The sequence below is a fragment of the Stegastes partitus genome, unplaced genomic scaffold (genome assembly GCF_000690725.1).
Source record: "Stegastes partitus isolate 25-593 unplaced genomic scaffold, Stegastes_partitus-1.0.2 Scaffold57, whole genome shotgun sequence".
In the NCBI taxonomy this organism is placed as follows: domain Eukaryota; kingdom Metazoa; phylum Chordata; class Actinopteri; family Pomacentridae; genus Stegastes; species Stegastes partitus.
Genome location: NW_007577788.1, coordinates 578,540 through 596,342, shown reverse-complemented (window position 1 = coordinate 596,342; position 17,803 = coordinate 578,540). Strand labels below are relative to the sequence as shown.

The 17,803-nt window shown below is 43.1% G+C and overlaps 1 protein-coding gene across 5 annotated transcripts in view; it reads right to left on the bottom strand.

Moving 5' to 3' along the window:
• rasal2 (RAS protein activator like 2) overlaps nucleotides 1-17,803 on the bottom strand; it is a 137,774-nt gene that overhangs the window by 14,556 nt on the left and 105,415 nt on the right. For all 5 annotated transcript variants that reach the window (XM_008275697.1, XM_008275695.1, XM_008275696.1 and 2 more), the window contains 5 exons: nucleotides 11,084-11,237; nucleotides 7,876-7,974; nucleotides 7,208-7,762; nucleotides 5,675-5,819; nucleotides 4,195-4,339 (listed from right to left, as the gene is read on the bottom strand). In XM_008275697.1, coding sequence (XP_008273919.1) covers nucleotides 4,195-4,339; nucleotides 5,675-5,819; nucleotides 7,208-7,762; nucleotides 7,876-7,974; nucleotides 11,084-11,237 — 1,098 coding nt within the window. The remainder of the gene's footprint in view (nucleotides 1-4,194; nucleotides 4,340-5,674; nucleotides 5,820-7,207; nucleotides 7,763-7,875; nucleotides 7,975-11,083; nucleotides 11,238-17,803) is intronic.

The window sequence follows — 17,803 nt, the reverse complement described above, 5'->3', positions numbered from 1 at the left end:
CTGTTTCTGTAAATCACGTAGACACCGTGAGACTGAATAAACTCTGCAGGTTCATCGTCATCCTGGAAACGCCAGAAGAGCTGTTGTTTCCTCTTCCAGGCAGTAGGTGGCAGCGTTCGACAGTTTACATTCATAAAACCCAGCTTCCAATGAGAGGCAACACAGTTAAACAGAAACATCTTACTTTCTTCTTCTTACTTTTACACTTGTAAATACTTCACATGTGCATTAGTGTTGGATTATTGAAGCAATGGCACATGGAAGTGTAACCACCGCAGTTATTTCTGTTGGGTCAGAGGAGATCGCCGGCTCAGTGCCAAAAAACGCATCACAGCCCATGAAAGAGAAATGACTGCAGCTGGACGAGGACAAATTAATACCGAACTTTCACCCAGTGGATAACCCTGATCACTACAGATGAGATGTTTTAATAACCATCCTAAGTCCAGCTACAACATCTAACTCTTTGTGAGACTCGCCAATATACCAGTCGTTTTCAGCAGCTCCTGCTTGGAGACCCACAGAACTGTTCTGCTCAATGAATGAGTCGTGCGTTCCTCCAAGCCACTGGGCAACAACATTGGATAGCGACAAATTTGCATCGCAAATTATCTGTACGTTGACTGAATGAAACCCTGGTCTATTTACAAAATTAAGCTTGTTTAGTGATGCTGCTTTGAATGCGACGTGAGTGCTGTCTATGGCTCCACTAATGTTTGGGAATCCAGCAATGGCGTTAAGTCCCTGTTTGATTTGGGCTCATCGGTGATGGTTGTAAGGGAACTGGATGTAGGCTGGGGCCAGGGGAGTTATGGCATCCAACACTGCCGGCATGATACTGCTCAGTGATGGCTAGAAATGCCACATATGTCTCCAATCTCACGCTCGAATATGCCGGTGGTCAAAATTCCTGAATGTTTTCTATTTGTAGTTTCACTATTCTACCGCTAGATTATGTGCGTACGCATGGTCAGAGTTGGCCTATATTTATGCACATTCCTAAGTATAAGTACAAGTTGATAAATTCCATTCTTCATGTAGGAATGTTCGTACGCACGCTCTACGCACATATCTGAGTGTATGCACTGATGATAAATGAGACCCCAGGACTCCAGATTCCTTTTTCTAGGTCAATAAGTCTCTGCACAGCTTTGAGGTATGCTTGGGGTCATGGTCTTGTTGGTATATGAACCCACGACCAATCAGATTCACTCCAGAAGGGATTTCAGGATGCACTTAGATGTTATGGTAGACATTCCTGTTCATGATACCTTTGATTTTCACTAATTTGCTCACATCGTTTCCACAAATGGAACCCCATACCATAATCTTGTTTCACTGTGGGTGCAATGCATCTGGCATCAAAACGTTTTCCAGCTTTTCTGTGGACAACGATGCTGACCGAAGAGTTCAAACTTGGACTCATCCGTCCAGAGTACCTACTTCCAGTCATAAACAGTACAGTGTTCGTGCTCTCTGGCAAATCTGAGGCATTTATGGATGTTTGCAGGCCTCAGTAATGAGTTTTCATTTTCAGTAAACTCTCAATGTTTTACCATTTTAAACTGGAATGAAGAATTTTAACTTGAATTCACTTTTTTTATACCCAAATCTGAGCCAGCTCACTGGGCTTCTCTGAGAAGTCAGAAAATAATCAAACATAACATTCAACCACTAAAACAAAATTTTTGTGTTCATGAATGCAAGTAAAAAAACTATAATTTGACATATTAATCAAGACATAATAATGTGCTTTACTATTTTTTGAATTTTTTTTATATAACAGTAAATTTGAAAATTCATGGATAACACAATAATAATTAAGGCCACAAGTGGCGATGGACGGGTCCTCGCCGTACGATTGTCGGCCTTCACGTACGTCGAGGTGTGGCACAAATGTGCTCCACGCAGGACTCCGATCTGGCGTGTCGAGTTTGGGGCAGATCGGAGCATGTGCGGCCTAGTTAGGAGCCACTTCCTGTTTAGTGGTGAGCCGCGGCGGCATGCGTGTTGGCCGTGGCGGAAACACGCTCTGGCTGAGACTCGGAGCACACTTCCGATGGGACTCCGTTGAAATTTTCAAGGTGGCGCTGTTGAGCCATTTTTCTATTGAGGTGTGTATTTCCCCCTAATTATCAAAATTTTGGCCAGTCCTGATGTGTGTACCAAGTTTTGTGCAGTTTCGAGTATGTTTAGTGTCTTAAAAACATGTCTCTTTGTCAAATTTTCCGGTTTCTGTTGTCAAAATTTTAAGTTTAAGTTTTCATCTTAATATGACATCCAAAGCAATTTCTGTTTCTTTATATGCATTGATTTATTATTTGTTGCAACCAAATCATCACAAATAGAAAAAAAACACAATCGATCACTTTCTACAAATTATCACACAAACAATTTTTAAGCCTGAAGGAAGAGTTAGAGATTAAGCAATTTTTAAATAAATGTTGAAACACATACTGTGGATGGTTTTCCAAATAGTTTGGGAATATTGTTAAATTTCAATATTTTAGGTGATACACATATACATACGCTTGGTTTTAAAATAACCTATAGCGATTTTGCTTAAATTAATGATATATTAGGAGAAAATCATTGATATATTGTACAGCTGGCAATTAATTTTTTTTAGAATAATTTTAACAAGAATTATGATGTTTAGTTTTAAATATCTGTGATTCTGTGAATATTTGTTGGTCAACTGATAAACTGATGCATATAAACAAAGTTAAAACAGCCTCAGATGTCACCCTGATGAAGGCAAAGCAGCTGGAAACATTGTGGTGGATTTTTCATGTGAATTTTACATTGAAAAAGCAAATAGAAGTTTATACCTATTAATTCCATGCTTTGAGGAAGTATTGAATACTGTAAAGATGTTGTAAAGCATCATATGCTTCTCTTTGGGTGTAAATTCTGGGTTTGCAGTCATTAGTGTTGTAGTACTCGAGACCAGTCTCGAGACCACTTTTTGAAGATCTCGGTCTTGTCTTGGACTCGACCGCATTTTTACTCGGTATTGTCTCGGTCTCGGCCACAGAGGACTCGGGATTTTACTGTGAGACCAGCCGAGACCACGGCTGCAAGGACCGCACTAAGCTGCCTCTGAAGTGTTTCATTTGTTTAGTAATAGCTTTGTTGTTATTGGATGCCTCTTCGAATGTAACCAATAGTTTAACAGATTTTTAATTTGGATTTTTTTTTCACGGGCTGTGGCCTGTCACCCCACCCCGCCCCTCTTCACAGGCACTCCACGACAGTAAATGCGAGAGAAGGACTCTGCTCCCTGGGAAAGATGTTAGCAAACTCTGCTGTAATAAAGTTTGGCTTTTCTAATCATAAACAACTTATCTGTAAATCGACGTCAAAAGGAAAACACAGCGCACCTGGTAGCATCTACCGGAGCAGCATTTGAGGCGTTCAGGGAACATCAGTAAAATGCACCATCTACCGGAGCAGCATGTGAGGCGTTTGGGGAACATCGGTAAAATGTACCATCTACCTATGGGCACTTTCAGCAATTGTTTAGCCTGTGTCCAGTTAATGACTGGTATTAGAAGAGGATTGGTGACATTGCATCATAACTAAGTGATGCAATGGCAACTATTCATCAGCTGCATGGTGCATTAATAGCTGTGGCAATGCTGATCCAAAATAAGGGAGTGGGGCGACCAGATCATTAGCTTGTGCGACCAGTGAAGAAAGCTGGTAGCACCATGCTACCACTAGAAAAGCTAGTCTGGAGCTCTATAACAGAATCGCAAGAAACCACATTCAACAGTTGAGGACCTCCTGCTGCCCACTGCTCTAGATATGGTGTCAACAATACCATCACAAAACTGAAAACTGAAAAGAAAATTAACTGGTGTGGTCATTTAATATTTAAGATAAAATTGTAGTATTGACTGTTTGTTTGATACATTCCGTATTAAATGTTTGTTTGCAGTTGCAGACAAGAGTATTACAGGCAACCTTACACTTGCCTTAAAATTACATTGACTAAGTGTTGAATAAAATGGTTAAGTTAAATTTGGTATGGTCTCGGTCTTGACTCGGTCTCGCTTTGTCTTGGTCTCGGTCTTGACTCTGTCTCAACCCCTCAAAGTCTTGGTCTTGTCTCGGTCTCGATACACTGTGGTCTCGGCCATGTCTTGGTCTCGGTTTAGGTGGTCTTGACTACAACACTAGCAGTCATACCAGTAGGAGTTGATGATCTTGCAGAAAGCCAACTCGCAGCACATCTTCAGATTACTCTGGTGTTCGGCCAGATCGCTGCTGGAGCATCGACTTGGATCAACCTCGCAGTTCTCGTCCGACTCGTACAACGCTTTGATGAACTCACCTGCAGACACAGAACGTCATACAGAAATACTGAGATGAATATGAGATGCAATCAAAAACTATCAGCATCCGGATCTGGGACCTTGAATTATGATTTACTTTACTAAACTAGTATCATGTAAAGTTCTGAAGATTAAGTTTTCCTGGAGTCTGCAGCTGTTTGGTCACTAACAAACCTTTCTTTGTTTTAATCCATTAGAATCAATGATGTTTGTGGTTTTCCTGCTGAGACTTAACTGTCAGCAGAGAAACAGGGTTTTTACAGCTTCATTAGGCTTTAACGAGCCGCTCTGCATGTCTGAACCAAACGCCAGCTGATGACAGTTTAATGGTTGACACAGTGAAATGACATGAATCACTGCGAGCGCTGAATACTTGACAACAGTCAGCTGAAAACACAACAGCACAGCAGCCTAGTGTCAAAATAAAATACCTTAACCAAGACAATGTGCAGAGACCTCATGTTAGCCGACTTATTTATTTCCAGATATGAACTTATAAATACATTAACAAGGGTGAAAATATGTGTGTTTGTGAGCTCTGGCTGTCGTTGTGTTGCCAATAATAGCTGTGAAACGATGAAAAGCTTCTTTGTGTGCTGATGTTGATTAGTTTGCAATGACAGCAGGTCTCAGCGGGACTCGAGTAGCCTTATTCTGTCACACAACCTCCCCTATTTTCAGATTCTTCTTCTCTTTCTCTTTACTCTGAGATGGTTCAGAATCCCTCAGAGGAGGATGATGATGAACATGATGCAGCAGACATCGTGTGCTCCAACATTCGAGTCAGCAGTTCATGAGAAATAATGCTTACAAACACTAAAACACGGAATCTAATTCAGGATCAACACAAAGCTGCTGACAAACTGTTAACAGTGGCAGCATATTTCCCTCACCGATGAGCGTGAACACAGCTGAGACGACTGTTTTATATGATCAATAACTAAAATGATTTGTTTAAAATACACATTCAGCTCCTTAAATATTACGTTAGTGACAGAAATCTCTTTTTCTCCTCAACTTTTTGATTTGGAGCTTGTTTTTTCTTGATAAACCAGGCAAAAAAAACCAAACAAACAGATTTACATTTGATAAATCTACATTTATATTTCAGGTCTCATAATAATGAAATTAAAAATGACATTTTGTGACTTAGGTGTTGATTGCAAATGGAGCTTATATGAGCCAACAGGTTGGACACAGCCACAGGTGCAGATTTATATACAGGTGTGTGTACAGGTGTGTTTACAGATTTGTGTACAGGTGTTTACAGGTGTTTGTACAGGTGTGTGTGTGCATGTGTGTGAACAGGTGTTTACAGGTTGCATAAGGCTCACCGAGTGCGTCGTGCAGGTATTTCTGTCCCACCAGCTTCAGATACTCCTCGATGGCCTTGGTGGCCAACGTGTTCTCCCTGAAGATCAGGACGTCGTGGTCGGCACATCGATCCACCTCTGACATCACCAGGTCTGTCAGGAAGTCCTTAATAAAAACAAGAAGAAGAAGAAGAAGAAGAAGAAGAAGAAGAAGAAGAAGAAGAAGAGGTAATGAGTGACCAATAAAAACCTGCTAATACGTTTGTAAGGCATGATAATATCACTAATTATTACACTATTTATCAGCCACAAAAACACAAGCAGAAACAATTGTCTGATTTTCAGCTTTACAACACTCCTTGAATGTGTCATGTGTGACTTGCTGGGAAAAATAACCAGATGTAAGCTTAAAATCAATTAATTCTACATGTCTCATTTAAAATTTTCCAAGGGGAGTAGTTTTTGCACCATAATCTGTTAAAATAAATAAGTAAGAAAAATAAATCTGACCTCCTCAGCACAATAGATTCTATATAAGCAGCTTTTAACATATAAAACTCTCAATGACCAAGCTCCATTTTACCTTTAAAACCTTCATGTACCGTATCATCCTAACAGAGCGCTTCGCTCTCAGACTGCAGGTCTACTTGTGGTTTCTAGCGTTTCCAGAAGTAGAATGGGAGACAGAGCCTTCAGCTATCAGGCTCCTGTCTTATGGAATCAGCTCCCAGTTTGGATTCAGGAGGCAGACACCCTCTCTACTTTTAAGGTTATGCTTAAAACGTTCCTCTTTGATAAAGCTTATAGTTAGGGCTGCTCAGGATCACCTGAACTGTCCCTGAGTTATGCTGCCATAGCATTTGACTGCCAGGGGATTCTAATGATGTTCTGAGCTTCTCTCCTCTGTCTTGCTTCCATATAGTTATAACCACCATGACATGTCACTAACTAATGTGTTTCCTCCGAGGTCCTGTGCTCCCTGCGGACGTCTCTGGATCCAGAACTTCACGTCCTTGACCTCCGGCTGCTGGCCTCACCGATCTCCAAAATACTTATCTATTGTTCTGCTCTATTACTGCTCTCCAACTGCTCTCCAACCCTCGTCCCCTGGGTCCCCTGGGACCCAGGGGACGAGGGTTTTGGTTCCTTCCCACCATTGCCAACCGCTTGCTCAAAGGAAGTCCAGAGGCAACTTTGGATTGTTGGTTTCTCTGTTTAAATTTGTAAGGTCTATATCTTACATTGTTAAGCGCTGTGTGATAATATGCTATAAACTGTGCTATACAAATAAAATTGAATTGACTTGAATTAAGCTTCGTAGGAGTCTTTATGACAATGCTCCTCTACCAGCTAAAGGTCTACAATGCTACTTGCCAACACCTGGTGGAACAACCAGGTACTGCAGTAAATCTACAGTACTTGAAGTGTTTTTATCTTGGAAAAAAGTAGCAGTTATCAGCAGATACTAAATATCAATGACTCACATCGAAAAAACACTTGATCTGGACATTCCTAATGCTAAGCTAAGTACCTCTTCCTGTGGCGGACACTGACCTTTGCTCTGCCGGTGCTCTGCAGGATGTGGACCAGCGCACAGGCCATCTCTTCCTTGTTCTTCACGCTGATTACGGGCTCCAGCACTGAGCACAGCATGGTGTAGTTGTTGGTGACGAACTCGGCGAACTCCTTGTACTGTTCCATGGGCAGGATGGCAATGGTCTGGAAGCGTGATTTGATGCGGATCGACGGCCCGCCTCCTTTCAACTTGCTGGTGGTAGGTGTGCTGACTGGGTACCACTTTTCCACGAACTGCCGGCCCGTCACACCCGACACTGGGATGTTGACCAGGCCCACGTAGTTGTTCTTGTCCTTCTTCTTCTTCTTGTCCACGTCGCGATAGATGTGCACGGTGATGCTGTGGACAGCAGGTAGACTGGAGAAGTCGAAGTACTCGCCCCAGAACAGGCTGTCGTGGCGGGTCTTGCTAGTGGTTCGGGCATACAGGACGTCGTCCAGACACAGCTCGCAGAAATATTTCTTCTTGGGCGGCAGGTCTTTGGCTTCGATGATCCATAGTCGCAGCAGGTTCTCGGCCCGCCGACAGTTGTCCTGCAAACACAAACACATATGAGTCACAAATTGGATCCGAGACAAATGCACACTGGTTTCAGAATGGGACGTTTGCTCTGGAAACAAAAGGAGTTTGTCTCGTTGTTTCTCACCTTGTTGGGCTGAATCGTCCTCCTCAAGTTTTCCATCCACTTGTCTCTTTCTGAGGCCGAAGTGCAGCTGAAACACTTGCTACCACCTGAATACGTCACCTGAGGGGTGAGAGAACAGGCCAGGGGGTGAGGACACAACGATATCTGACTGACTGCTGTACTGAAATGACCAGGAGCACTTCTACTGTTCTATATTTCAGAGGCAAATATTCTTATTTTGTTGGCTTGCAGCAAGAAGGTTGCTGGTTCGCATCCCGGTGGGGGCACCGGAATCTTTCTGCGAGGAGTTTGTATGTTCTCCCCGTGCAGCGTGGGTTCTCTCCGGGTTCTCCAGCTTCCTCCCACACAGTCCAAAAAATATGTTGAGGTTAATTGGTGATTCTTAATTGTCCGTAGGTGTGAATGTGAGTGTGCTTGGTTGTCTGTCTCTAAGTGTGGCCCTGCGATGGACTGGCGACCTGTCCAGGGTGTCCCCTGCCTCCGCCCTCAGTCGGCTGGGATAGGCTCCAGCCCCCCCGCGACCCTCGTGAGGATTAAGCGGTGTATAGATAATGGATGGATATTCTTATTTTTCGAACCAACAGTCACAAGTTGGTAAAGTTCTGGATATGCAAGGCATTTCAAATGATGTAGACTGCTTTATAAGCTTTGTTTTTAATCAATTGTTTTCTTGTACCAAACAGCTCAAAAAACTGTAAAAGTATTAAACAGTCATCTCATTTTACCCGTATTCATTGTTGTTTCACATATGTACTTTTTAAATGTTATATCTTATAACAAATTGCTCCTTGAGGGACAAATAAAGTTGTAGTTTTTGTCTGATAGATGTTGTCACAAGTTACCTGTCAGATTGTTGTTTTTAACATTGAATCAGAGGTTTACTTTCATTATTTACTTTCAAAAAGCAGCATCAGTTCCAGTACAAAGTGACTTAATTATACAAAAAAAGTTGAATATTACAGGAAAAGATTTTCCTTTGTTTACCGTTAATCATTTAATGACCTCACAGATCCACATGGTGACACTTTGGAGGGACTCAAACCTGTAAGCAGGGAACCACTGCACTAAACTCGCTCATGTCATACTTGGTAAAATCTCAGTTGAAGGAAACATTTTTCTTAAGTAATGTAATTCTTTGTACCCCTGACTTTATATTGCAGTAAAAAAAAAAAGATTACAGTGAATAAAAATGTGACAGGGGGAAAAAGTTTAAGAAACTGTCAGGGTTCATCCTTCCATCCATCCATCCATCCATTTTCTTCTGCCTATCTGGGGTCGGGTCGCCGAGGCACTCCCAGGCCAGCTGAGAGATACAGTCCCTCTAGCAGGTTCTGGGTCTGCCCCGGGGTCCCCTCCCAGGTGGACATGTTCGGAAGACCTCCAGAGGAAGCCTCTCCGGAGGCATCTGAATCAGATGTCCATGCTACCTCAACTGGCTCCTTTTGATGCGCAAGAGCAGCGGCTCTACTCCGAGCTCCCTCCGGATGTCCGAGCTCCTCACCCGATCTCTAAGGCTGAGCCCAGCCACTCTGCAGAGGAAGCTTGTATCCGCGATCTCGTTCTTTCGGTCACAACCCAAAGCTTGTGACCATAGGTGAGGGTTGGAATGTAGATGGACTGGTAAATCGAGAGCTTCGCCTTGAGGCTCAGCTCTCTCTTCATCACGACGGTCTGGTACAGCACCCACAATACTGCTGACACCGCACCGAGCCACCTGTCCACCTCATGCTCCATTTTCCCATCACTCGTGAACAAGATCCAGAGATACTTAAACTTTGAACATGGTCCACTCTGACTCCATGTCTCCAACCTCCCCCAGGATGCAGGAGAGACTCTTCCAGAGGTGGGATTTGAAAACCTCAGAGACAGGGGCCTCCACCAGATGTTCCCAGTTCACCCTCACTACACATTTGGGTTTACCAGGTCTGTCTGGCAGCCTTCCCTGCCATCGGATCCAACTCACCACCAGTTGATGATCAGCTCTGCTCCTCTCTTCATCTGATTGTCCAAAACACATGGCCACAGATCTGATGATATGACTACGAAATCTATCATCGACCATTGGCCTAAGGTACTCTGGTACCAGGTGCACTTATGAGCAACCTTGTGTTTGAACATGGTGTTTGTTATCGCCAATCCATGGCTAGCACAGAAGTCCAAAAAGAAAACACCGCTTGGGTTCAGATCAGGCAGGCCGTTCCTCCTAAGCACGCCCCTTCAGGTTTCACCGTCATTGCCCACGTGAACACTGAAGTCCCCCAGGACAACTATAGAGTCCCCAGGCAGCACCCCTTCCAGGACACCACCGAGAGACTCCAAAAAGGCTGGATACTCTGAACTGCTGTTTGGTGCATAAGCGTAAACAACAGTCAGAGTTTTCCCCTCTGCAACACGCAGTCGCAGAGAGGCGACCTCTTGATCTCCGGGGAGAACTTCAACAAGGTGGTGCTCAGCCTGGGGCTCGTGAGTATCCACACACCCGCCTGGTGCCTCTCACCGTGGGCAACTCTGGAAATGAAGAGAGTCCAGCTCCTCTCCAGGAGTTTGGTTCTGGAGCCTTTGCTGTGCGTGGAGGTGAGCCCGACTATATCTAGCTGGGAACGCTCCACCTCCCACACCAGCTCAGGCTCCTTCCCTGCCAGTGAGGTGACGTTCCACGTCCTCAGAGCTAGTCTATGCCACCAGGGGGCGGTACGCCAGGACGCCCGCTCCTGCCTACCACCCGGTGAGCATAGCATTCGGCTCTGATCTTTTGCCCTGAGGGTGGTGGGCCACCCCAGGCCTGGCTCCAGGAGGGTGCCCCGGTCTCCCTAATCTGGGTGAGGTGGCGGCTTTCCTGTTTTTAGTTGTCATCGAGGTCTTTGAATCGCTCTTTTCTGGTCCCTCCCCCAGAATCAATTTGCCTTGAGAGACCCTACCAGGGGCGAATGCCCTGGACAACATAGCTCCCAGGATCACAGGGACACTCAAACCCCTCCACTGCGATAAGGTGGCGATTCATCAGGGTTCAGAGGATTAGTAATATTTTGTTGATAATATTTCTGCCTGCTTTCTTAAGTATGTTTTAAATGCAAGATTTTTACTTGTTATAGAATAAAAGTGTTGTAACATTTTATGAAGCGTTTATTCTGACGGTGTTAAAGTGTCTGATGAAGGTTCCTGTGTAGCTTCAGAATGCAGTGAAAGTGTGTTTAGGTTGGTGTTTCACCTCAAAGCAGAACTCCTGTCCCAGGATGCTGCTGTGTAGAGGTTTGATAAACACGTCCTCCTCCATGCTCAGGTCCAGAGCCTCCACTGCGCTGCCTGGACTCAGCAAAGACTCATGGGAGCTCGACTCCTTCAGCTTGGGAAGCCCACGAGATCTGGAAGACAGAAAGGGAAACTGCAATGTGAATGAGTGAAAGGCAGAGTTGGTTAAAGCTGCAGTCATTCAGCGGCTGCGAGGTGGTGCTGCTGAGCACAGCAGGCGTCTTCTGATGCCATGACAACGAGGCAAGCTTCACCACGAGCTCGTTGCCGCAGTCGCCTGCCGTCAACAGTAAAGCAGGAGAGCAGTAATGCCTACAAAAAGCAACCCCAGAGCCAGATATTGGGGGATCCCAAGAGTATCGTCCTCCCACCTCGACCCTCCAGCTGGCGGCAGGACAAGCACGGCAGCGCCGCTGTCACTGAGGCTTCCCAACAGCACGGTAAACAAAGTCCTGGGATGGCCAATCGCGTTGGCCCCCGGAGAGTGTTTCCACAGGAACGACCTCTGAGGGGACGACGGGTGCCAGGCAACAGAGTGTGATGCCAGGCAGCCGCTCAACTACAGACCATCTCAAGAGGATGGAGGTGAAGCTGAAGCTTCATCAGCAGCAGAAGAAGAAACTTTTAATCAAATAAAACCACACAGATATGAGAAAAATGGTTTATGTCTGTGTGTAGCTTCAAATACATTTGTCATAAAAAAACTGAATAAATCAGAAGTTCAGTGATGAGAAGCAGAGCTGCAACAAGCCGATCAATAGAAAATGCAACTATTTTTGATATTCGATTAACATTGTGAAATGATTCCCACTGTATTGTTTCTGGGACAAAACTTAAAAAAAATTTTTTTTTACATCATATAGACCTAAAGAATTCACAAGTGAATCAAGTAAATAACCTGCAGATTACCTAAGAACAGAAATAATTTTTAGTCACTCCAGTCAGAGGGACAACTAGGAGGAATTCTCATTTTAAGCATCAGAAAAGCATGCAGACAATTTCTTTTCTAACTATATCTACAGCTGAAGCATTATTGTGTAGAACGCCTCCACATTTAATTCCACATTTTTGGTCAGTTAACCTACTCATCAAAATACTTGGAAATTAAACATTTCAACCCTGGAGTGGTATTGGTGAATACAAGAGGACATTTTTTTCTTTTTTAGGCTGCAAATCAAAGTTACCATATATAATTCCTCACCCACCGAGGCTTAAAAAAAAAAAAAAAAAAAAAAAATCCAAATAATATGTCAATAAATTATTGTTAAATAAATAAACAAACAAACAAACAAAAATACACATATAAGGATGAAGGAATATTTGTTCCCAAATACCCAGTCACACTTTGATAACTTAAGACACTTTTGTCAAAATATCACTCTCTTAGCATAAAATGAAATATTTCAGCAGAATTTTATAGGTTTTACTTAAAATCCTGTGGACACTGGGAGTAATCTTGGACAACTGGATGTTTTGTAAAATAAATAATGAAAGAAATGTTTCTTTTTCATGCTTTATGGTATTATATCTGATGTCCTACAGCACAAAAGACGTTTCTGAGTTCTTTTCCCTTCTAGTTACAGTTGTGTTTTTTTCATAGAGGTGCAGGACTTTTGTTGCAGTGAAAAATTAGCCAACAGTGGAAAAAAAAACTAAAAATGTTAAAACATAAAAACAATAATAATGGAGACACATCAGGGGTCCATTTCACAAAGCAGGTTCAACAAACTCTGAGTCTAATCCTGAACTCTGAGTTGATCTACTCAGGGCTGCGTTTTTTCACCACATCAGAATTGGAAATGTCAATGCGCTCATACGGCGAGGTTGAGCACGTTTTTAAAAAGAAGTGCAACACCGCTGTAGCTGCAAAACAGAGGGAGACGGCGTGGAGAACATTGCTTGAATGTTAGCCTACTAACTTATTTCATTTAGGTGCAATCTGGCAGGGGAGACATGCACTTGGCAGCAGCTTAAGATGAAATAGAAAAACATTGTTTAAGTCTGAGGTTGAGCACAATGTCATTAACAGAATATAATTTAAAATTAATTTAACAGATCTCTACATCATTCACCTGCAATCCCGTGGAACTCCTCCATGATGGCTCTGACAGGTTTATGTCCAGTGAAAACGACAAAGATGGGTAAAAGCCGTTTCAGGGCGTGGCACACTTTTCTGACCACCCTGCATACAGTTGCCTTACTCAAGTGCTCTGCATCTCTGACATTGTACAGAAAACTTCCATTTGCAAAGAAACGCAGCGTAAGACACAATATCTGTTGGGATGTGAGAACATGACAATGGTTGATATTGTTGCACATGTAAGGATGGATTAGGTTATGTATGTAGATGATGGACTGTGACGTGAAACGGGACCGCTTAAAAAGATAATTGTCTTGAAATGCTAGAACATCTATGTGTGGTTTGACAACCATCTCCCGATGAATATTTAATTCTTGGCGCAGTAATGCTGCACCTTCATCCACAGTATCATTATCAAAAGGACATGCCATGCTAGTGAAAAAAGTCACCACCTGTGCCTAATGGATTTCTAATATAGCCGACTGACTCAGATTTTTTAAAAATGATTTTTGACAGACGGCAGAACTAGGCTACGCCAAAACTTGCCAAAGTCTTCAACCGCATGATATTAAACAGGGTACGGCAAGCCATCGACCCTCATCTGAGGGAGAACCAGAACAGCTTTCAAGAGGAGAGAACTACCACAGCCCAGAGCTTGGCACTTAGGAGAATGATTGAGGAGGTGAGGAAGGACAACCTAATTGCAGTTCTATGCTTTATTGACTTCAAAAAGGCATTTGAATCGATCCACAGAGGCATGATGGTGAAAATCCTTAAGGCATGCGGCAGCCATACTCATCTCACAGCCCGCGGGCCAAATCCAGCCTCCCCGATCATTCCTATAATTGTTCCATATTAAAATATTTCTCACAAGGTTTTCCTTTGATCATGGTGTAAATATTGAATATTTTCTCCAAGCTTTCACATGAGGAACTGGATGTAAAAGGAGTCCCTCCTCTTCATTAGTTTTCAGACGGTCCTTTATATTTGGGGCCATGAAGGCGGTGAACAGTTTGCGCGGTTCAAAAATCCCTACTGGCCTGCACAGTAAAAGTCGAGCCTGCCTGCTCTTGGCTCCGGCAAAAAAATGAGTGAAGTTAGTAAGCGAAGAAAAGTTGATGTTGAAAACAGGCAGTTGAATAACAAATGGACAAATGAGTTTGCCTTCATATTGCCATCGCATACCAATGCCAAACCGTTGTGTTTAATTTGTCAAATGACAGTTGCTGTATGCAAAGTTGCTACTATTAAATGGCATTATGACACAAAGCATGCTAGCTTCAGTGCAGCTTTCTCCTGTTGGAAGCACTGTACGGAAAGACAAAATTGTCGTTTTAAAGTCGTCTTATTCAACCGCCTCAACAATCTTGATGACTACAACTACTTCTGTTGAAAAAGCTGCCTCGTTTTGTGTAACCTGGGATCTGGCGAAAAAGTGCAAGCCATTTGTGGACGCTGAGCTTGTGAAAGTGTGCACTTTGGGAATCATGGAGGAGTTGTTTGCCGGTGACAGACACAAAGATGAAATCATTAGCTGTGTGAAGCAGGTTCAGCTTTCAGATTCAACTGCGGCATGGAAACTGGAAACTTTATATGAGGACAGTTTTTCCACTTTACTTAACGAACTGAAGTGTGTGGATTATTTTCAGTAGCTGTAGACGTGTACACAGATGCAACAGATACTGCACAGCTGGCTGTTTTTGTTAGATATTTCAATGGGGAGCTTTTCAAAAAGGAGCTGCTTTGCCTTTTGCCCCTCAAGAGCAACACGACAGGTGAGGTCATCTACACTTCAATCAAAAGTTTTTTTGAGATACATTCTCTGGAGCTGAATAAAATCAACCTCCTTGTGACTGACAGCAGGCCATCTATGATCGGGCGAGAGAGGGGCTTAGCATCACGTCTCAAATCAGACCACCCCACAGTCAACTCACTACACTGCATCATTCACCAGACGGTGTTGTGCACCAATGGTGAAATGAAAGGAGCGATGGACACCATGATCAAAATTGTAAATCACATTCGCTCAACTTCAAGCTTGCAGCACCGGCTTTTCAAATTAATGCTACAGGAGCAAGACGCACAATATTCAGACCGATTGCAGCACAATGATGTCAGACGGCTGAGCAGGGGGCAAGTCCTGCAGTGCTTCTTTGCACTGCGCAAAGAAATTGCCAAGTTTCTTTCCAGTCAAAAAACAAAGAAAGCAGAGGAGTTGTCTCAGTTTATGCAAGACCAGGAATCTGTGGCTGTGGTTGCATTTCTGTGTGATATCACTCGCCACTTGAACCAACTTAACCTGCAGCTCCAAGGTGGGGATGTAAATGTGGGAGAGCTTTTTGAAAAAGAGAATGCTTTTCAGACAACCTTGGGCGTTTTCGTGGCGGACATAGAGGGAAAGCAACTCCACTTCCCTACCCTGCATGATGTTCCTACAAATGGGATTGTGCTGTCACATATGGTAGCATTGCTGAAAAATCTGTCAGAAAACTTCAGATCGCAGTTTCACAACTTCAAAATCCCACAGCAATTGCTGATGTTTGTGCGCAACCCGTTTGCCGTCGCTGCCACGGGGAGCTGTCCAACAGAGGCAAAAAATGCTGTGGCCAAAATCAACGAGGGCACTTTCCAGCTGAACTGGGTCAGATGCAGGCCAATGATATCCTGAGGGCCAAGTTCAGAGAGGAGAGACTGTGTGAGTTTTGGGCACACTCAGTTCATCGGTATCCAAACTCAAAACGACTCGCTATATACATGTTGACAATGTTCAGATCCACCTACATATGCGAGTCAGGGTTTTCAGTGATGAATCCAATTAAGGACAAAAAGCGCAACAGACTCACCGATTCACAATCTCAACCAGTGCTTGCATATTGCATTGACATCTCACAAGTCATCCTTCAGTAAGCTCTCAACGGATATGAGATGCAATACCTCAGATTAAAAGGGAACTCAACAACTGATTATGTGTGATGCATGAAGTTTGAGCATCTGATCCCATATCTGTGTTTCCTGGTTCAGACTGTTTTAGACAATGCCAGTTGTTTGTTTTTTTTGCTTGTATGCTTTTGTTTTAATGAACAAAAGACATTTCTGAAGTATTCCAATATTTGCTGGTTTGCACTGTGCAGGTATGTGTTTATTATTAATTGAATCACTACATTTTACACATCTTTCACATGAAAAGAAATGTGTTCATTTTATTTCTTAAAACTTGTTAATAGTTTATTAATTTATTCAATGTTTATCTGCATGATAAAAAAAAAGGTTCCAGCTATGCTGTTATAGAGGTTTCAGAATATGTATTGCTGAAATGGAGCTAATAAAATGCATCAAAATATGAGCACAAGCTATCAGCCTTTTTCAAAGTTTGCTGATGTTGTATGATGAATGTAGTTTATTATCTGGCCCCCGACCTCCTTTCATTTTCCTAATCTGGCCCTCAGCCATGTCAAGTTGAGCATCCCTGGCATACGGTATTCCTCCCAACCTACTCTGGGCAATAGAGACCTCGTACACAGGAACAAAGGCCAACGTGGTGACCCCAGATGGCAACAGTAATGAGTTTGACATCCTGTCTGGGGTAATGCAAGGGGACACACTAGCCCCCTTCCTCTTCGTCATAGTCCTGGATTATGTGCTCAGGAAGGCAATCAGTGGGCAAGAGCCGGATCTTGGCTTCAAATTGACTACACTGTGAGTAAGATGGGTAGGGGTGTGTCAGTTGTACGGAGAGTATTAAAAGTTATGCCATCTGATGTCATCAAACAGGTTTTGAATGCTTTAGTTCTGTCACAGCTTGATTATTGTTTTGTGATTTGGTCTGGTGACACAATGAAAGAGTTAAAAAAAAACTACAAGTAGCTCAAAACAAAGCAGCACGTTGTGCTTTACAGTGTTCTTACAGAACAAATGTATCAAATATGCATGACAGTCTGGGTTGGCTCACTATCAGGCAGAGATCCATCTATGTTTTGTTAAATTTTGTCAGGAATATTCTGTTGATGCGATCTCTAAAGATACTACATGAAAGGCTATTTTCTCAATTTGCTCAACATGATTATCAAACACGATTCGTAACACAGACAATTTACTCTACCTAAAGCACGAACAAGTGCAATGTAGAAAACAGTCATGTACAGAGCCGTGGTTGGGTGGAATTCACTGCCACTGTATTTAGTGCAACAGGACACTAGAGATCATTTCAAAATTTTGTTGAAACAATATTTCCAAGTTTGTGAGAAGGTGCAGACAGGAAAATGGTGTTTCAAAACAAAATGTAATGCTTGTGAGAGCAAAGAATATACACTGCCTGGCCAAAAAAAAAGTCGCCACCAAAAAAAAAAGGTCATACACTCTAATACTTTGTTGGACCGCCTTTAGCTTTGATTAAGGCCCGCATTCGCTGTGGCATTGTTTCGATAACCTTCTGCAATGTCAAAAGATTTATTTCCATCCAGTGTTGGATTAATTTTTCACCAAGATCTTGCATTGATGATGGTAGAGTCTGACCGCTGCGCAAAGCCCTCTCTAGCACATCCCAAAGATTCTCAATGGGGTTGAGGTCTGGACTCTGTGGTGGCCAATCCATGTGTGAAA